This window comes from Otolemur garnettii, unplaced genomic scaffold (assembly GCF_000181295.1).
Source record: "Otolemur garnettii isolate 467f Iridium unplaced genomic scaffold, OtoGar3 scaffold00001, whole genome shotgun sequence".
In the NCBI taxonomy this organism is placed as follows: domain Eukaryota; kingdom Metazoa; phylum Chordata; class Mammalia; order Primates; family Galagidae; genus Otolemur; species Otolemur garnettii.
In genome coordinates, this window is record NW_003852396.1 from 43,021,979 (window position 1) to 43,044,441 (window position 22,463).

Sequence of the window (22,463 nt, forward strand, 5' to 3'; positions counted from 1 at the left end):
CATCAAGAAAATACGGAGCAAAAGTACTATTGACTTTTACCAAATACCTTGTGCATATGTCAGAGTGGGGTGGTTTGTTGTTGTGAGCTGGTCCAGTGCATGTGGCACCCTTAGACTAGGCTTGACTAGAGAGAAACTTCTTCCCTGTCATAAGAGATGCTATTTGGGCTCGGTGCCTGTGGCTCAAATGGCTAAGGCTCCAGCCACATACACCTAAGGTGGCAGGTTTGAATCCAGCCCAGGCCTGCCAAAGAACAATGATGGCTGCAACCAAAAATAGCCAGGCATTGTGGCAGGTGCCTGTGGTCCCAGCTACTTGGGAGGCAGAGGCAGGAGACTCATTTGAGCCCAGGAGTTGGAGTTGGAGGTTGCTGTGAGCTGTGATACCAGGGCACTCTACCCAAGGGGACAGCTTGAGGCTCTGTCTCAAAAAAAAAAAAGAGAGAGAGAGAGATGCTATTTGGAGGGACAGGGGAAAAAGTGAAATTACAGCCAGGTAGGGCTGAGCTCAAGCCCTGGCTTGGTCCCTATGTGATTTTGGGCAGGTTATTGAACCCATATGCCTCAGTCTAGTTCCCAAAGGGTAGGCTTAGTAATGTGTGTTTTTCAGTGTTTGAGGGGAATGGAAAACATATATGCAAAGTCTTGCACCAAGGAAGAATGCTCAAAAATACTAGTTATTGGTATTATTATCAAGGTTTTTTAAAAAACATGTATGGTATTTTAATTTTTTATTTTTAGACATAGGGTCTCACTATATCAACCCAGGCTAGAGTGTAGTGATGCAATCATGGCTGTCTGTAATCTTGAACTCCTGAGCTCAAGTAATCCTCCCAAGCAGCTAGGAGTACAGGGTATGTGCCACTATGCCCAGCTAGTTTTTTAATTTTTTCTAGGGATTGGGTCTTGCTATGTTGCCCAGGCTAGTCTCAAACTCCTGGCTTTAAGAGATCCTCATGGCTCAGCCTCCCAAAGCACTGGGATTACAGGGCTTGAGCCCCCATGCCTAGTCTATCAAGGCTGTTAATAATCATCTAGGAAGACAAAGGTCAAAAAGGAAGCAGGGAGTCCAGGGGAGTTGTCTAATTAAAGGAGCTAAAGCAGATATTACAGCCAAGTCAGAAAGCCAGTAGTCTCAAAACCAAGGGGAGGGGGCAAGTATACCTAATTCTTCAATGGACACCTATTATGTACCAGACACCATACAAAGTGCTCAGGAAACAATGATTTAGAAAGCAAATAAAAAGGCATAGGAATTGACCAGGCTTTGGCAGGAGAAAGCACATGACAGTGGAGCTGAATACAGAAAGCAAGTGGGGAGATGGGGCAATGTGAGTCTAGAGGTAGGAAGGCAGGGACTAGACCCTGTTAAGGATGTTAGTTTTGATTCTAGAAACAGTGAAAAGCTGGTGAATTGTTCTAAGGAAGGAGATATTACACAGTGATTATATTTGTGTTTTTAAAAAGCCACTGTGGCTTGAAATATAGTTAACTAAAGAAAGGCAAGAGAGGATATATAAAGAACTAGTGAGAATAATTTTCAGGTTGGGTAGAGTGGTTCTACCTATAGCCCCAGCTGCTTGGGAGGCTGAGGCAGGCAGATCACTTGAGCCCAATTGTTCAAGGCCGCAGTGAGCTATTATCTTGCCATTACACTCTAGTCTGCATGACAGAATGAGATCCTGTCTCTTAAAAATAAATAAATAAATAAATATTTTTTAAAAGAATGACTTTATATTAGTTCACAGATAAAATGACATTAGTTTATTGTAGGATAAAAGGAGGAATGCTGTGAGAAATTCAGGAGATATTTGTAAGGTAAAATGGACAGCATGGATAAGCAGAATGGAGGGGAGGGGAGGTAAGAGCCAAGGAGGACCCCAATGTTTAAAGGGGAAATGGTTAGGTTAGTGATTAATGGAGTGGATCTCAGGTATTTTTGATATATCCAAAGGGAAATACAAGTCAAAGAAAGTTGGAGATACTTGCCTAGAATTGACAGAAGTGACCAAGCCTGGGGCTATAAACTTATGAGTCCTATAAACAAAGGTAGTAATTAGAGTTATGAGTTGAATGAGATTACCTACAGAAAGAGAATCAGGAGAGGACCTAGGAGAGGGGTTAGGACTGGGCCTTGAGCAATTCGAATTTGAAGGCCAGGAGAGGAGGCTGATCAACAGAAGCAAGTGAGAGTGAGTAAGTGGGGAAGGTTGGGAGGAGGGCAGACCAAGAGGAAGCTATGGCTCTGAAGTCCATGGAAGACAGTGTCAGGAAGAAAGGCTACATGGTAACCATTGGATTAAGCTTTGCAGAAGCCTTGGCTAGAGTTATTTCAGTAGCAATGTGGCCTGAAAACTCTCAGAACTAGAGTGAGGAATGAGTGGGAGGGGAAGTGAAGACAGTAAGTATTGGTGACATGAGTAATTTGATGGTGATGGAGAGAAGAAAGATAAGACCATGTATAGAAGGAGATGAAATGTTAAGCACTTAATTTTTTTTTTTTTGAGACAGAGTCTCACTATGTTGCCCTGGGTAGAGTGCGGTGGCGTCACAGCTCACAGCAACCTCCAACTCTTGGGCTTAAGCAATTCTCTTGCCTCAGCCTCCCAAGTAGCTGAAACTACAGGCACCCACCACAACACCCGGCTATTTTTTGGTTGCAGTTGTCATTGTTGTTTGGCAGGGCCAGGCTGAATTTTAACCTGCCAGCCTGGGTGTGTATGGCCGGCACCCTACCCACTGAGCTATGGGCGCCACTTGTGCTTATAAGGCTAATGGGAGTAATTCAGTTGGGGCAAAAGTTGAGAGTAAAGGGATAATTGTTAGAGACAGGAAGAAGGAGTAGGGCCAAAACAGCCTGGTATTGGTGAAAGGACATCAAGCAGAGCAATAAAATGTAATAGCAATCCCAGAAATAGACCCCGATCTTTGACAATGGAGCAAACCAGTAGAGCAAAGGTAGTCTTTTCAACAAACACGCTGGAACAACTGTACATGCACATGCCAAGAATAAAGAATCTAGAATACACGTCACAAAAATTAACTTTTTTTTTTTTTTTTTGTAGTTTTTGGCCAGGGTTGGGTTTGAACCCACCACCTCTGGCATATGAGACCGGCGCCCTACTCCTTTGAACCACAGGTGCCACCCACAAAAATTAACTTAAAATTGATCCCAGACCTTATTGTAAAATGCAAAGCTATAAAACTATAAGATAACATAGAAGAAAAACTTGGTGACATTGTATATGTCAATGTTTTTTTTAGATACAGCACCAAAAGCATGATTATTGAAAGAAATAATTGATAAGTTGGACTTTGTTAAAATTAAGAACTTTTGGTCTCCAAATGACACTGTCCAGAGAATGAAAATACAAGCCACAGACTGAGAGAAAATATTTGCAAAAGTCATCTGACAAAGAACTGCTATCCAAAATATACAAAGAATTATTAAAACTCAACCAGAAAAAAGTGAATAACTCAATTAAAAAATGGGGAAAAGACCTGAATAGAAACCTCACTAAAGAGGATATACAGGGGGCAAGTAAGCATTTGAAAAAAATATATTCAACATCACAAGACCTTAGGGAATTGCAAATTAAAGAAACATTGGGATAACACTACACACCTATTTGAATAGCCCAAATCCAACACACTGACAACAGCAAACGCAGTGTAGGATATGGAATAGGAATTCTTATTCATTGCTGGTGGGGATGCAAAATGGTACAGCCACTTTGGAAGGCAGTTTGGCAGTTTCATACAATACTAAACATACTTTTACCATGTTGTGCTGGTAAGTTGTGCTTCTTGGTATTTACCCACATGAATTAAAAACTTATGTCCACACAGAAACCTGCACATGAATGTTTATAGCAGCTTTATTCACAATTGCCAAAATTTGGAAATAGCCAAGGTATCCTTAGTAGGTGAGTAGATAAACAAACTGTGGTATATTCAGACAATGGAATGTTATCCAATGTTAAAAAAAAAAAAAAGAGCTGCATGAAAATAGATGGAGGAAATTCAAGTGCATCTTATTAAGTGAAGGAATCCAATCTGCAAAACTGTACACTGTATGATTCCAACTGTACGACATTCTGGAAAAGGCAAAACCACAGAAGCAGTAAAAGATTCATGGTTGCTGGTGGTTGTGAAGAGGGAGGGATGAATAAACAGAGCACAGAGGATTTTTAGGACAGTGAAACTATTCTGTATAATACTGTAGTGGTGGATACATGTCATTATACACTTGTCAGGGCTCGGCTCCTATAGCTCAACCGGCTAAGGCGCCAGCCATGTACACCTAAGGTGGCAGGTTCGAATCCCCAGCCCGGACCCGCCAAACAACAATGACGGCTGCAACCAAAAAACAGCCGGGCGTTGTGGCGGGCGCCTGTGGTCCCAGCTACTTGGGAGGCAGAGGCAGGAGACTCGCTTGAGCCCAGGAGTTGGAGGTTGCTGTGAGCTGTAATGCCACGGCATTCTACCCAGGGGGACAGCTTGAGGCTCTGTCAAAAAAAAAAAATACACTTGTCAGAACCCATAGAATGCTCAACACCAAGATAGCACCCTATGGATGTTGGGTGATGGTGATGAGTCATCATAGGTTCATTGATTGTAATAAATGGACATTCCAATGTGGGATGTTGATAGTGGGGGAGGCTGTGTATGTGTATGGATGGGGGATTTGTGGAATTTCTTTGTACTTGACATTCAGTTTTGCTATGAACCTAAGACTGCTCTAAAAAATGAAATTTACTGGGTGGTGCCTGTGGCTCAAAGGAGTAGGGTGTGGGCCCCATATACTGGAGGTGGTGGAGGCCCCAGCCAAAAACTGCAAACAAATAAATAAAATTTATTAATTTTTGAAAAAGCAGCTCACAATATGAAGAAATGGAGTTGTATCCCTACTCCATCACATTAAAAAAATAAACTCCAAATGGATTGAAGATCTAGATGTGATAGATAAAATTATAAAGCTCTCAGAAGAAAAGGTTGGAAAATACCTGTATGATCTCAGTGTTTTCAGTCAAGATTATAAAAGTAAGCCATATGAGAGAAGTTGATGAATTTGACAAGATGAAAGTTATTCTTGTTAAATCAAAAATTCTGAAGATAAGATTAACCTCTTGGTGACAGAAAGGGAAAGGTATCTGTAAATGATGTGGTATTCACATCTAGAAAATTCTAAAAAATCAGCAAGAAAAAGACATGAAAATTCATTGGAAAGGATTCTGAGTAGGCAATTCACAGAAGGGAAACCTGATAAGTTTATGAAAAGATGCCCAAATTTTCACTATTAAAATAAGAAGATATTACTTTATAACCATCAGACTAGAAACAATTAGAAAGTCCAGTAATAACAAATACTGGTGAGGATATGGGGAAATTGAGAATACTATGCATAGCTGATAGAATAAAAAGTGTAGCCATTCTGCAGAACAATCTGGAAGTGCTTAGTGAAATTAATATTACTATACCCACAACCCCAAAATCAGCAATCCCACTACCTGGTTTATGTTGCTAAGAAACTCTGATCACACGTATAGCGGCATGAGGTTATTCATTGCAGCAATGTTTGTGGAGACAAAGAGGGAGAAGTCAGCTAAGTGCCCCTCCTGGAAGAATGGATACATAGACTACCAGGCAATAGTCAGAAACAACGAATCACATTCACATATAGTAACACTGACATAAAGTTGAATAAAAAAAATTAAAAAGCAAAACACCTATATAATTTCACGGATACACACACTCAAAAAGATATAAACTGAATACTTAGGAGTGAATGCTAAATAGAGGAGGGAGAGAAATGGAAATAGATCAAAACTACAGAGCTAACAGAAAGTAATAGAGTTAGGCTTTGCTTTGTCTAGTGATTAAATTATATGATGAACTAAGACGTTTGAATGACCTAATTCTTTTTGCCTGCTGTCCTAAAAAGAAATTTTTTTATGTAAAATAAATAGAGTATGGTTATAATAATCTCCTAAGATTGTATCTGAAAGTTAAATGAATAATTCAGATAAAGCCCTTAGTGTAGTGCCTGGCACATACTAAATGCTCAGTAAATGTTATCTATTAAGACTGTTAACACTACTCATGACATAGCTACTACCTGCTAATTAGCATTGACACTTAAAACCAATTAGGTTTAGGTGATTTCCCTCAAATGATCCTTTTGGGTCTAATTTATAATACTACAGTTCCACAGCAAACCCAGAAGCCAGCAGACAGAAGAGCTGGAACAGCCTTGGAGAACGGGAAAGGCTGCCATCTTGTTTGTAGTGTTATGAGAAACCATGATGGGTAACTTGGGAGAATACTGGCAAGCGAATATAATGTACAAGTAAAAAGTGCTATCAAGCTGGGAGACTTTGGTGTACTTCCTCCAAAAGGGTGTTTTCTTTTAACATTTTTAATTTTAAGTAGCTGAATCATAAAGTCTAGCTATATTTGCTTTGGATTATCCCTGCCCCATTTTTCTCCCCCTTTCCTAAAGTGGGACACAGGTTGTTCTAGTGAAATGAGCAAGATCGTCACCTAGTGGTTGATTCCTCAAAGTGCTGACACAAGATTTGGTCCCAGAGAGCACAGAAGATGTGCCTAATCCTTGTCCTCATATTATGTTAATTCAACAAATGTTAACTGGGACTCCATGCCAGGCACTATTCTGGTGCCTGGGGATATAGAGCTGCTAACACAAAATGACAGGTTTAAAAATAAAATTGAGGAAGTCTCAACTCAGAAACTTAGGAGCTCTCCCAAAGTGACAATGCATTTTCATGTGTTAATTTTCCACTGGTTTTCCATAGATCATAGATGAAGAAGAAACACAGTTCATGAGCAACTGCCCTGTTGCTGTCACTGAAAGCACACCACGGAGGAGAACGCGGATCCAGGTGTTTTGGATAGCGCCACCTGCAGGAACAGGCTGTGTGATTCTAAAGTAAGTAAAGGCCAAATCCTTACAGCTGGTCATGCTCCTTCCCGGCAGTTCATCAAGGACTTTGCGGTGTGGTTGCCGGAAGAAAAGTGATTTGCTGGGCATCGGATAAGTTGCATCATCTCTCTGCCCTCCCCTATCTCAATTCTAAAATAGCACCATAAGCCTCCAATTGGTAAAGTTCTTTATAAAGAATTTGCCTGAATCTCTATTTTCATTAAATAGAATGATTCTCCTGCCTCTTTCTACCTTACTGGAAGTAATAATACTACAACTGGTTAAGAAAAATTATAAACCAAGTGAAGATAATCTTTAGCTTTTTCCATCTGGAATTTAATACTTTCTCTTTTCTCAGAATGCACAACACCTAGAATCCTTAAAATTGCATTTAGGCTGACCTGAGACCCACATGTAACCCCCATTCGCCCCAAGCTCAGCTTTATGACCCTATCTTCTCCCTTGCCCATCAAAATTGCCCTGTGGCACCACTTCCTAGCTGGCCTTCATATCCTCTTATGATAGATAGGAAGAGGTATTAACTAACTAAAACAATTTTCCTCTGAAAGGTAGCATTGTCTCAAACATGTGTCTCCAAAACTGTGTGCCACAGAATGATGTCCTGGGAAATGTAAGAAGATAGGCAGGAAAACAATTTCTGTGGTCAACTATTTGCATCCTGCATCCTCTCCTTGTAGGTTCACAACACATATTGGCATAACGAAGATTTTGCAAAGTCCTAGTAAAAATGAAATCTGTTTAATTTGGTTTCACTCAGCATTTGCCAAACTTACTCAACTGTAAAGCTCTTTTTTTTTTTTGGCAATGTCTATTAACATTCACCAGTTTGGGATATATAAGCATAATCCACTTTAAATAAATTTTAAGTCCTATTTGGAATGATATCGAGAATTTTAGGATTTCAGACAGGCAGATCATCATGGGTAGAAAGACAAGGCTCCAAAGCCAGCATCTGAGAAGTCATCTCTCCACGGAAATAGGGGCTGGGACCCTACTTCCCATGATTTTCCCCTTCTTTAAAGCCTCTAAGGTAGTGATTTTCAAATGGTGTGCCCTGAGAGGTCTTAGGTGTGCTGCAGACATTTTTAAAGATCATTAATTAAATTGTTTTCTAAAGAAGTGCAAAACAGTAAGTATATTCTTATTTTCACTCTTTCTTTTGATCAGCATAATTTAAGTATGTTATGGATAGGTTCAAGTGTGCTGTGAGATTAAAAGAAAAAAAAAAGGTTGTCAAACACTGCCCTGAGGCCTTATTTATGTTGGTTCATTTGTCAAGTAAGGATATTTCAACACACAGCTGTGGTTAACTTCAGCCCACTTCTGAGAAGATGTTGATAGCAAGCCTCCCACTTAGGCATTTGGGTCCCTGCAGTTCCTAGACTTCCACTATGCCTGGCTTATGGAAAATGTCTCAGAGAAGCTCTGGATGCATCTGTCCATTGTCCAGACACAGCCTTATCTTAGTCTGGCCTCCCTTTGCTGCCATCTGTCTGGACATCATTTGTTTATTCTTAGTTTAACACAAGCATCCTTCTTTTAAATTCCTTGAGAAGTTTGGTTCTTGGCGTTAATCTCCACTGGTCATTTTTTTAAAAAGTTGTAATGAAATCTTATCATTTATACACATTGATATATGACATTTATATGGTATCTGGTCAAAATATGGGAGAAGGACATATGGAAATGAATGAAAACCAAAGAAATGAGAACAGAAATGTGTGTTCAGAGCTTGCTATATAGCAAGGGAGTCAGCTGCTGTCACTAGCATTTGGCAGAGTCTCAAAGGCAGGCAGAAGAGTGAGAAAGGCTTATAGTGGAAAAAAAGGGAAGACTTTAGGTCTGCTCTGATCGGAGGCTCTTGGCATGAGGAAGCTGGCGGTGGGCTAACTACAAGTAAAGCATTTTATGTGATTGGTTTGGGGAGCATATTTGGCTTTCTCTGGTTGTTTCTGAGATGAAGTGGGGGAGGGAGTGGGGCCAAAAAGAGAAGTTGAGAGTCATTGACTAAATCCTAGGTTCTGGGCCATTTGCTAGGGCCCAGAGGCTGAGGGTCAGGGTTCCAGTGTCATTGCTGTATGTGGGTCTAGCTATTGTCTGTTAAGATATTTAGTTTCTCATCCTGGAGACTCAGTTCCTAGCTTGGCTTGTGGTACCCACACCCACTCGATGGAAGCCCAATTAAAGGCTGGGGCTCCAAAGAAGGTGGTAGATCCAAAGAAATGTCAGATCTACATGATGAGTCTTCCTGCCCTAAAAGCCTTTATCCCTCTGGCCCAGATCTCTGGTTTTCTTTGGTTTATTATTCTCACAACCCAGAAGTATTTGATCTTCCTGGTGGGAGCCAGAAAGGCATCTCTTGTTTACCCATTAACAATCAACATATGTGAGCATATGTCTGTTCATTAACAATTAACATGTGTGGCTTGTTCATTCACTCATTCTTTCAACAAATGTAACTGAGCCTCCCAGTGACCAGGAATCCAAGGCATACATACAAACAACCAAGGGTCCTATAGGTCAGGTGGGGAAGAGAATAAAGGTCAGCCAACACTTTCTCTATAGTAGGAACTCAGCACACATCTAGCAGGCTTTGCTGTATGAGTGGAGGTCAACCTCAATGTGGGGTTCTTGCCACATAAACATAAAGAAGGATATCTATGGTCTGTTCCATCCCTGTGGAGCGACTTATGATAAAGGCTCAGTTCCAGGGAGAATACTTGAGGATGTGCCATGCCCCTTCAGACCAGGTGCTTCCCTTAGATTTCCAGGGTCATAGTCCCAACTGGAAGCAGCAGTGCCTCTGTAGGAGGGGTGCTGGGATCTGGCTTTCTCATGAAGAGAGGTCAGGTGCAGGGTCAGTATCAGGCGCACATATACATCTTCCCAAATTCTCCTTTTACAAACCCTACTAGGACTCTCCTGCCTTATTCTGGTTGGTTCCTGGTACTAATTCTTTTATAAACTACACTTTGTAGAACTGATTAGATTACCTCCTTTATTTAATGTGAGTTTGTGTCTTTTGTCTCAATCTTCCAATATGGGTATATTGTGGGGAAAAGCAGTCTCATAAAATCCTAGACAGATTTCTGGAGTCCAAAACAAAACAAAACAAAAGAGACAGATCCTAGGGGAATTAAGGAAGTTTCTTGAAGTCACACATCCATGTTCAGCTCTAACATCCATGTTCTTCCTTCCTTTTATTTATGTTTTCTGAAAGAATAATATGTAAACTATCTTTAAAGAAATAATTTTATAAGATATAAAACATTTGCATTATAAACTTTCAAATATAGAAAGTAGGGAAATACAGACAACTATATAATACAGAAAAAGTAAAAAAGTCCATGGCATCTCCCCCAATAAATCCCAGAGGTTCCTACACAAAGGCAGAAATAGATCAATTTGCGTGCATAGGTTTTAGACTTTTATCCATACATTTATATTCATAAAGCTATATAGTTTCATTTTTGTGGGAATTTGAGTTTACACAGTGGTATCATATTACATGTAATGTCCTAACTTGAATGCTTTTTCACTAAATAAGATGTATTAGAAATATGTCTAGGGCAATACATACAGATCTAGCTTTTAAAAAAAAAAAACTGTTGCATATAATCTATGCTATGGATGTTAATTATTCCGCAGCTGATAGACATTTAGACTATTCCAGTCTTTTACTATTACAAATAATGTTATGATGGACATCCTGATGCATGCCTCTTTGAGCAAATATATAAGCCTTTATCCATGGTAGATGCCAAGAAATGGGATTGTAAGGTATGCACATTTATAATTTTAATAGCTACTGCCAGATTTTCCTCCAAGAAGCTTGCCGACTTAAACACTCCCCCTGACTGTGAACAAGAGAGCTTAAATCCTTACTTGCTCAATAGTTCTTGATATTATCAATCATTAAGATTCTGCCAATCTTCACTTTAATTTTTCTACACCCAAGGTTATAAATATATTCCTATATTTTATATATTTTTATAGATTTTTAAATCAGTTTAAGTCTTTAATCTTCCTGAAGTGTAATGTTGTGAAGGATATGGTATCAATAAGCCTCAACTTAAAATAGATGGCATGCTCAAAGTGAGATGCCAAAGGAAAACAATGTGGAGGAAGCCTATGTCACCTTTGCCTGAAGAGGCCAGAGGAGGGGACAGAGAAGATGGGGTGGAGAGGACCACTACCTTACAGGAGCTGAGACCTTTGGTCAAAGGAAGCAACTAACCTGGGAGATGCTAGCCTGATTCCTTTTCCATAACCCCCAAGGATTCTCCCCTTTGGTTTGTGTACAACTATGAGGACAAAAGAGACCATTTATATAATTCATATAGATTATTCTCTGAGGTAAAGAGTAGGGAACAAAAGAATCTGGAAAGCAAACCACAGATATACAGCACAGATGGGAAATCGAAATCTACCTATTTTTCCCAAAATAGATAATTATAGTTGTCTCACATCCATCTGTGCGATACAGTAGAACCTCCATAGTTGACCAACTCCTTAAGTTGAGCTAATTTTCATAAACTGGACATACACTACAGGTACTCAATAGAAAGTCCTATGTCGACCAGTTTGTTACAGTCCTTTGGGTGGTCAAATTACAGAAGTTCTGGAGTTGAGGCAAGATGGCAGACCAGAAGGACTGTCTAGCTAAGCTCTCCTAGAATGACTGGGGAAAAAGAGAGAACCCAGCCATACCTGGCACAGGGACCTTACCCAGAGTCATAGCTCAGAAAGCACAGCCAGGAGATGGTGAGCTGGATACAGAGTATGATCTGGAAGAGTGGAAATCTGATGAATTAAGCAAGTGATTGTAACCAGCTAGGATTAGCTGTCCTCCCCACAGAGGAAGGGAGGAAGCCTTTCTGGAGTTTTCAGTTGTTGCAGGAAGCTATGCATTAAATGGAAAGCTTGGAAGAGTGGGTAGACTCAAACAGTATACAGCAACCAGATTTGAATGCTGGTTGGAGTGGATTTGTTGTAGGTTTGGTGACTGGTGAGGCAGCCATACTGAGAAGATCTCAGCAGCCAGGGGGTTGCCATTGTGGGAAGGTTAGGATAAGGTTGTAGCAGGGGCCTAAAGCACAGCTATCTTAATTCTGCCTGCTGGGATCAGAACTCCACTCTCAGGACAGGCTGAGGGACTCCTGTACCCCATGGGAACTGAAGTCGGGGGTACTGTGAGACCTGCCCCTAAAAGATTCTTGTGAGCTTTAAGATCCCAACCCAGCAGGGTCTGAATACTGACAAAACAATCAGGCAATTGCCGAAGGCAAATAAGTTTGAATAAGGATCATAGAGGTTGCTGGCTGTGCTCTCTGTCTCCTAAAAAACCACAGTACCACCCCATGTCCCAGAAACATATTGTCATAAAGAGCAAGGACTTCTGTTTGAAGCAAAGGAGGCAGTGGTAAGGAAAAAGGAGAACAGGAGGTGAATAAGAAGAAAGAACACATGAGGAGGAACCAATAGAAAAATTGGGGCAACATGAAAAACCAAAACAGAGGAATTTCCCAAAGGGACCATGAGGCAGCTACTGTAGAACACTCCACCTATAAAGAATTAATGGACTTGACAGAAAGGGAATTTAAAATATGGATTATAAAGACAATAAAAGGAATGGAGGAATGGACAAGAAAATGGAAAGACAGAACCAAAAGTCAAATGAGAGATATGTAGAATATAGAAAGTAGATGGCAGAGCTTAAGGAAGTGAAGGAGACAGTCAGGGGATATAAAGGTGTTGTAGAAAGTATCAAAAATAGGTTAGACCATGGAGAAGAAAAAAACTGAGAACTAGAGGAAAAGTTTTCAAGTTAACCCAGGTAGTTAAAGAGGCATGAAAGAAGAGAGGAAAAACAGAACAGGCACTTAGAGAACTACTAGACTCCACAAAGCATTCAAACATATGAACAATAAGGATTCCTGAAGGGGAAGAAGATTGTCCCAAAGGTATGGAAGTTATACTGGTGACTATCATAAATGAAAACTTCCCAAATTTTACTAAAGACCCAGAAATACTCCTTTCAGATGGGTATCGAGCCCCAGGTCATCTCAACTCAAATAGAGCTTCTCCAAGACACATTGTAATGAATCTGGTGAAAGTCAAGGCAAAAGAAAAATTTTTCAAGTAGCCAGGAGCAAGCACCAACTGACCTACAGAGGCAGAGCCATTAGGATGATAGCAGACTTTTCAACTGAAACTTTCCAAGCCAGAAGAGCAGGGTCATTCACCTTCAACATTCTTAAAACAATTTTCAGCCTGGACTTCTGTTTACTGCAAGTAAGCCTCAAAATTGATGAAGAAATCAAATCTTTTGTGGATACACAAGCAATGAGGAAATTCACCACAAGACAAATTCTCAAGACAAGGAAATACTTAGACCTATTCTCAACACTGACCTCAACAATGGACCACCAGCAAAGTAAACACCCAGAAGCTAAAGGTCAAAACTTAGCTTCCACGATTGTGCAAAGGATAAAACTACACAACAGACTTTCACAAAAGAAGATGAATAGGACTCCACCACACTTATCAATTCTTTCAATAAATGTCAATGGACTGAATTTACCACTGAAGAGGCACAGGCTGGCTGATTGGATAGAAAAGCAGAAGCCATCCATGGACAGCCATCCATCTGTCTCCTGGACCTTGAAGGAATCAAGACTCAGGGTTACGGGATGGAAAACAGTATTTCAAGCCAATGGAAAGCAGAAGAAAGGAGGGGTTGAAATCTTATTTTCAGATATAAGCAGATTTAGAGCAACTAAAGTTAAGAAAAACAAAGATGGACACTTTATACTGGTCAAAGGAACAATTCAACAAAAAGAAATTTCAATTTTAAGTATTTATGCACCCAACTTAAATGCTCCCAGACTTATGAAACAGACCTTGATGAGTCTGAGCAATATGATATCCCCTAACACCATAATAGCTGGGGACTTTAACACCCTTCTGACAGAACTGGAAAGATCCTCTAAACAGAAACTAAACAAAGATACAAAGGACTTAAATGTGTCCCTAGAATAAATGGGATTAATAGACATTTACAGAACACACCATCCCAAAGCTAAGGAATATACATTTTTCTCATCAGCCCATGGTATGTACTCTAACATTGACTACATCCTAGGATACAAATCAAACCTCAGCAAAATTAAAACAATATAAATTATACTTCATATCTTCTCAGACCACAAAGCAATAAAGGTAGAACTCAACTCCAACAAAAACATTTATCCCCACACAAAGACTTGGAAATTAAACAACCTTATGCTGAATGATAGTTGGATTCAGGAAGAGATAAAACAGGAAATCATTAAATTCCTCAGATATAACAACAATGAAGACACAAGTTACCAAAACCTGTGAGATATAGTAAAAGCAGTCTTAAGTGGGAAATTTATCACACTAGATGCTTACATTCAAAAAACAGAGAGTACATCAACAAACTCAAGCATCATCTTATGAAATTGGAAAAGGAAGAACAATCTAATCTCAAACCCAGCACAAGAAAAGAAATAACCAAAATTAAATCAGAGATTAAAGAAATTGAAAAGAATCATTTAGAAAATTAACAAAATTAAAAGGTAGTTTTTCAAATAAAATAAATAAAATCGACAAACCTTTGGCCAGATTAACTAGAAACAGAAAAGTAAAATCTCTAATTACCTCCATCAGAAACTATGAAGGGGAAATAGCAACAGATGCCACAGAGATATAAGAGATCGTCTCTGAGTACTACAAGAAACTCTCTGCCCAGAATTTCTTTCTTTCTTTCTTTCTTTTTTTTTTGAGACAGTCTCAAACTGTCACCCTGGATAGAGTGCTGTAGTGTCACACCTCACAGCAAACTCAAACTCCCAAGAGTTTGAGGTTTGGGCTTAAGTGATTTTCTTGCCTCAGCCTCCCAAGTACCTGGGACTACAGGCACCAACCGCAACGCCTGGTTAATTTTTTTGTTACAGTCATCATTGTTGTTTTAGCTGGCCCAGGCCAGGTTCAAACCCACCAGCCTCACAGCCATCCTCCGTGTATGTGGTAGGCACTCTACCCACTGAGCTAAAGGTGTCACCCTATGCCCAGACATTTGACAGTGTGGAGGAAATGGATCAATACCTGGGATCATACCCTCTCCGTAGATTTAACCAAGAGGAAATAGATCCCTTGAACAGACTACTTTCAAGAACTGAGAACTAAGAAACAATTTTAAAAAACTCCCAACAACAACAAAAAAATACCCTGGTCCAGATGGCTTCATGCCAGAATTCTATCAAACCTTCAAAGAAGAGCTTATACCCATACTGCAGAAATTATTCAAAGAAACTGAGGATGAAGGAATCTTCTCCAACACATTCTATGAAGCAAATATCCTGATACCAAAACCAGGAAAAGACTCAACTACAAAGGAGAATTTCAGACCAATTTCACTAATGAATATAGATGGAAAAAATTCTCAATAAAATCCTACCTAATACATTACAGCTATACATTAAAAAAAAAAATCATTCATCGCAATCAAGGAGGTTTCATCCCAGGGTTGCAAGGCTGGTTTAACATATACAAGTCCACAAATGTAATTCACCATATCAACAGAAACAAAAAGGAAGACCATATGATCCTCTCAATAGATGCAGAAAAAGCATTTGATAAAATTCAGCATCTTTTTCTAATTAGAACACTTTAGAATTTAAGCATACGTGGCACACTTATTTTCTTTTCTTTTCTTTTTTTCTTTTTTGAGACATTTCTTAATCTGATTGAAGCCATCTACAACAAACCCACAGCTAATATTATACTGAATGGAGTAAAACTGAAAGCTTTACCACTTAGAACTGGAAGCAGACACAGTTATTCTCTATTTCCACTACTATTCAATATAGTGCTGGTAGTTCTAACCAATACAATCAAGCAAGAGAAGGCAATAAAGGGCATCCAAAAGAGTGCAAAGGAAGTCAAACTCTCGCTCTTTGCCAATGATATGATCTTATACTTAGAGAACTCCAAAGACTCAACCACAAGACTCCTGGAAGTGATCACAAAATACAGCAATGTCTCAGGATGTAAGATCAATATCCACAAACCAGTAGCCTTTGTATATGCCAAGATGAGAAGCTAATCAAGGATACAATTCCCTTCACAGTAGCTTTTAAAAAAAAAAAAAAAAGGAGACTCTGTCTCTACAAAAAAAAAAAAAAAAAAGGAAAAAGAAATACCTAGGAATATACCTAATGAAGGAGGTTAAGGACATCTACAAAGAAAATTACAAAACTCTAAGAAAATAAATAGCAGAAGATATTAACAAATGGAAGAACATACCATGCTCATGGCTGAGAAGAATCAACATTATCAAAATCTCTGTGTTTCCCAAAGCAATCTACAGATTCAATGCAATTCCCATTAAAATACAATCATCATACTTTCAAGTTGTGGAAGAAATAATTCCTTGTTTTGTATGGAACCAGAAAAACTCTGTATAGCCAAGGCAATTCTTAGTAATAAAAACAAAGCCAGAGGTATCACTCTACCAGACTTTCAGCTATACTTCAAGGCCATAGTGATCAAAACAGCATGGTATTGGCACAAAAACAGAGACATTGACATTTGGAACTGAATAGAAAACCAGGAGATGAAACTAACATCTTATAGCCACCTGATCTTTGATAAATTAAACAAGAACATACACTGGGGAAAAGAATCCCTATTCAATGAATGATGTTAGGAGAACTGGATAACCACATGTAAAAGACTGAAACTGGACCTGTACCTCTCACCACTTACAAAAATCGATTCAGGATCAGTAAAAGATTTAAATTTAAGGCATGAAACAATAAAAATCCTCAAAGAAAGTGTGGGGAAAATGCTTGAAGATATTGGCCTGGGGAAAAATTTTATGAAGAGGACTTCGTGGCAATTGCAACAACAACAAAAATAATCAAATGGGACTTAATTAAACTGAAAAGCTTCGATACGTCTAAGGAAACAATAACCAAAGCAAATAGACAACCTTCAGAATGGGAAAAGATGTTTGCATATTATGAATCAAACAAAAGCTTGATAACTAGGATCTATAGAGAACTCAAGTTAATCAATAAAAAAGACCCAACAATCCCATATATCACTGAGCAAGAGACATAAATAGAACATTCTCTAAGGAAGACAGACAAATGGCTAACAAACATATGAAAAAATGCTCATTGTCCCTAATCATCAGAGAAATGCAAATCAAAACTATCTTGAGATATCACCTAACCCTGGTGAGAATGGCCCATATCACAAAGTCTCAAAGCTGCAGATGCTGGCATGGATGTAGAGAGAAGGGAACACTTCACACTGCAAACTAATACAATCTTTTTGGAAGGAAGTATAGAGAATTATCAGAGAATTCAAATTAGACCTCCCATTTGATCCTGCAATCCCATTACTGGGTATTTACCCAGAAGAAAAAAATAAAATCCTTTTATCATAAGGACACTTGCACTAGACTGTTTATCACAGCTCAATTTATAATCACCAAAATATGGAAACAGCCTAAATGCCCACCAACCCAGGAATGGATTAACAAGCTGTGGTATATGTATACCATGGAATAGTATTCAGCCACTAAAAAAGATGGAGACTTTATAGCCTTTGTATTAACCTGGATGGAGGTGGAACACATTCTTCTTAGTAAAGCATCACAAGAATGGAGAAGGAAGAATCCAGTGTACTCTATTCTAATATGAAGGCAGTAGATGAGCTAATACAAGGGGTAGGGTAGGGGAATGAGGGAATGGGGAGAGGGGAGGAGGAAGGGGGATAGAGGTCATGGTGTATGGCACACCTCTTGAGGGTGGGACACAATTATAAGAGGGCCTTTATCTAACAAATGCAATAAGTATAACCTAATTCTTCATCCCCTCAATGAATCCCAAACAGTAAAAAAAAAAAAAAAAAAAAAAAAAAACTTACAGAAGTTCTACTGTAGTTTATCCTTTCCCCAATTTGTTGAGGTGGCACTTCATCAAATATAAAATTTTTATAGAGGCCTATTCTGTTGGGTTATTCTTTTTATCTATTTTTCCATGAAACCCACACCCTTTTATAGCATTATTTTATGTTTTGATAGCAAGTCATTCCTCATTAATTTTCTACTTCAAAATGTTCATGGTCATTTGAACAGATTCATAATTTCAGGTGAATTGTAGAATAAATTTGTTGTAGACAATAAAAAATTATTTTGAGATTTTGAGTGGTATTACACTGAATGAATAGTTTAATGTAAGAAAAAGTTAGTATCCCTAATAATAGTCTTCCTAGTCAGAAAACCCTCTATTTACTCAGGTCTTTTACAGCCTTCATAAAGTTTTGTGATTTTTCTTCACTTAGATCGTATCATCTTGTGAAGCTTTCTTCCCCATAGGTAATTTGTAGTTTTATTGTTTTTATGAATAAGATCTTTGTTCCTATTATTCTTATCATCAATTGCTTATGTTTAGAAAAGTTACGATTTTTGTATCTTAAGTTTGAATCTGGACGCTGCTGAGCTCTCTCGGTAGGTCTAAAGCCTTGTTTTTTCATTCTTTTGGGGTCATCAGTGTAAATTATCATGTCTAAAAATAATGAATATGTATACCCTTTCATTTCTTTTTCACATTTTAATTTATTATCTATCACCTCTAGTACAATATTAGTGGTATTCATACTTATTCCTGATTTTAATGAGAATACTATTATTTTTCACTTTTAAGTATAGCATGCAGTCATGCAAGGTTTCAAGTCAGTGCCTTTAATCGTGTTGAGGAAGATCCTTCATTTAGTCATGAACGTTTCCTTCTTTTTCATTTTGTAGGTGGTATTAGGGAAATCAACCAACCAGTAAACTGCCCATCTAACCTATCATGTTCCCAGAGTACAAGTGATAACAATTAAGTTCACAAACTTGTCCTAGAAAAAGTGCTACATACCTCATTGCCTAATATCACTATGGTTACCTGCAGAGTATCCTTTTGGGAAGCTATGCATTGATGCCAGTGCCTAGTCCATCCTTCAAAGCAGTTTTGGAACTCTTTTTCTGGAATGGCCATCGGAGCTGTTGTCATATTACCCTTGATGTCCTGAATGTCATCAAAATGTCTTCCTTTCAATATTTCCTTTATCTGTGGGTAAAGAAAAAGTCACTGGGGGCCATATCGCTGAGTAGGAGAGTGTTCCAATACAATTATTTGTTTACTGGCTAAAAACTCTCTCATAGACAGTGCTGTGTGACCTATACCTTGTTATGATGTAAGAGCCAGGAGTTGTTGGCCAAGATTTCAAGTTAAGATTTTCTTGTTTCTCTGTTGATATTTACTAAGTTTACTATGCTTCTCACAGTCAGCTAATTATTTTTTTTATTTGTTTATTTTTTATTAAATCATAGCTTTGCACATTAATGCAAATATGGGGTACAATATGCTGGTTTTGCATACAATTTGAAATACTTTCACCAAACTGGTTAACATAGCCTTCACTGCATTTTCTTAGTTATTGTGTTAAGAAATTTATACTCTACACTTAGTAGATTTAACAGGTACCCTTGTAAAATGCACCATAGGTGTGGTCCCACCAATTATGCTCCCTCCACCTATACCCCCCCTTGGGCTGTAGTTGGGTTATAGCTTTCATATGAAAGTGTGGGTGCTTATAAATTGTTTTCATAGTAGGGTTGAGTACACTGGATAATTTTTCTTCCATTCTTGAGATACTTTGCTAAGAAGAATATGTTCCAGCTCTATCCATGTAAACATAAAAGAGGTAAAGTCTCCATCTTTTTTAAGGCTGCATAATATTCCATGGCATACCATTACCATTTATTAATCCATTCACAGGTCAATGGATTGGCACTTGGGCTTCTTTTATGATTTGGCAATTATGAATTGGGCTACAATAAACATTCTGATGCAAATATCTTTGTTATAAAGTGAGTTTTGGTCTTCTGGATATATACCTAGTAGAGGAATTGCAGAATCAAATGGCAGGTCTATTTTTAGATCCCTAAGTGACCTCGAAAAAAATATGGAATGCTTCATGAATTTGTGTGTCATCCTTGTGCAGGGGCCATGCTAATCTTCTCTGTATCATTCCAATTTTAGTATATGTGCTGCCCAAGTGAGCACTCAGCTGACAATTTGGATGAACAATTTGACAAATTTTTGCAATGTTTTTATCAGTTACTGGCTGCCCTGACCTCTATTCATCAGTGACACTTTCTCCCCCTTCAGAATAACATTTAATTCATTTGTACACTAACATTTTCTTCATGGTATTATTCTCATTAACTTGGACTAATATGTCCCTGATTTCACTTCCATACTTGCCAAGTGTAACATGAAATTTACAAATGTTTGTTTGTTGCTCTAATTCAAGCTCTGAAACTCTTGTGACAACACACAAAACATGCAACGACAATAATGAATGCCACTCAGCAAGACATCATTGTACATCAACATGAACACAGCCGTGAGACATTGATATACCAATCTTATAAACCAGGGGTCCTCAAACTTTTTAAACAGGGGGTCAGTTCACTGTCCCTCAGACCATTGGAGGGCTGGACTGTGGGCCCTGGGACGAGTCAGCTGCTAAGCAGGACAGGCAGCGGAGGCAAAAACACCCATAGGGCCCGTTTAATGTCCTAGGCGGGCTGCATGTGGCCTGCGGGCCGTAGTTTGAGGATGCCTGTTATAAACCCTTACTGAGTTGTTTGTATGGTGCTGCCAAGGTAAAGGCACAGTGGCAAGTTTGTAAGCTTAATTGTCAGATCTTATCATATACCAGGCACTGAGAAAGACTCAGAGTACAAACAATGATTCTGGCTTTCAAAACACTTTCAGTCTAGTTGTGGTATCAATAAAAATATGTATGCAAAGTTAGCAAACCCTAGACCAGGCATCCTCAAACTACGGCCCAGAGGCCACATGTGGCCCAGCTAGGACATTTATCTGGCCCGCCAAGTGTTTTTGCCGCCACTCCCTGTCCTGCTTAGCAGCCGACTCATCCCGGGGCCCGCAGTCTGGCCCTCCAATGGACTGAGGGACAGTGAACTGGCCCCTGTTTAAAAAATTTGAGGACCCCTGCCCTAGACAGACATGAATGGAGGGCAAATTAAACCTGGTGAAAGTTAGGAGAAGAGATGAGTAAGAATGGAATAATCAGAGTTTCTTGGAAAGGTTAGCAGTTATATCCTAAAGGCAGTGGTAGGGTTTGAATATGGATAAAACAGGAAGAGGTTATTCCAGGCAGACAGAGCGAATGCTGAAATGAGAGCTTGGAGGCCAGGGCAGACGTAGCAGCCCTGGGAAGCAATACACAAACAGACCTGTCAAGATTAGAAGGTCTTTGGGGGCCAAAACCCATTGCTAAACCCTGGATGTCCTCCAATATCAACGTAAAGAGATTGAGCTTGATTCAAGAGGAGAGAGGGGAACCATGAGTGATTATTAAGCAGTGCACTGACACACTGGGAGGAAGGTTCATTAAAAAGTTAGGAAGGGTGCTTAAATCTGGCAGGAAAGTTCAGGGCAGATGAAAGAGGAGATACCAGCTTTGTTACAGAGCCCTCACTTGCAATAGGAGCATTTGTGAGGTGGTGTTGAAATAATATTCCTGGGAGAAGGCAGCCTGGTAGATAAGCTGCAGAGGCTGCTGAACGTCAGCAGATGACAGCTCTAAAGCCATGTGCTTGGTGTGTTCCTTTGCCCAGGAGGGCTGGAAGGGAAGCACAGAGCAATTACGACTTTCCTTTTGGCACAAACCTGACAACATTTCCATTTTCCATTTGGATGCAAAGATTTGAACATTACTAAATTTCAGACTTTCCAGGCAGCCCTCCTCATAGCCTTCCCCCTACAAATGAGTGACCAAGCACTTCACGTTTTCCTGGGGGGCTATAACGCTGCAAAAATGCTGCAAACCATTATAGCAAGGTAGCCACTGATTAACAGAAAAAGCCCTTTATGAGTAGAATACATGTTCACAGGCCTTGCCAGAAGGAAGCTCGTCCCCTTGAGTCTGGCAAAAGTTTATTCTCTTGAAGTGATCCTCTCTTTCCATGGATTTATCATCTTTGGATTGATTTCCAATACTCGTGGCCCTTCCCAGAAGTGTCTGAGATCTGGGTTGTCCTTTTCTTGAGGAGAGAGTCACTTGGGGAAGCATTTGGGGAATTTACCCTCATGAAACAATGGCTGGTCACAGACAGCAGTGATACCCAAGAGCCACACACTTGTTCTGGGTACACTACAACATATACTTATTTCCCCTCGAAGCAGCCCTATGAAGAAATTACTAAGGAGGAAACTGAGGTACAGGGAGGTGAAGTGACTTGCTCAGTGTTGCAGAATAAGTGACAGAGCTGGGATTGAAACAGAAGCATCTGGGTTCCTGAGTCTGTGATCTTAGATGCGTGTGTTGCCATGTCAGACTGGTGCCACAGTCAGGGGGAACTCTGGGTTCTCCCCCTCCTCCA

The 22,463-nt window shown here is 39.4% G+C and overlaps 1 protein-coding gene and 1 non-coding gene across 2 annotated transcripts in view; one reads left to right on the top strand and one right to left on the bottom strand.

Annotated features, from left to right (window-relative positions):
- SPON1 (spondin 1) overlaps window positions 1–22,463 on the top strand; it is a 290,405-nt gene that overhangs the window by 70,036 nt on the left and 197,906 nt on the right. Inside the window, exon 3 of the mRNA XM_003781118.3 lies at window positions 6,816–6,949. Within this exon, the coding sequence (XP_003781166.1) occupies window positions 6,816–6,949 (134 nt within the window). The remainder of the gene's footprint in view (window positions 1–6,815; window positions 6,950–22,463) is intronic.
- LOC111724785 lies at window positions 20,006–20,112 on the bottom strand. Its single transcript, XR_002773011.1, has one exon. It is a non-coding gene; the product is annotated as a U6 spliceosomal RNA (small nuclear RNA).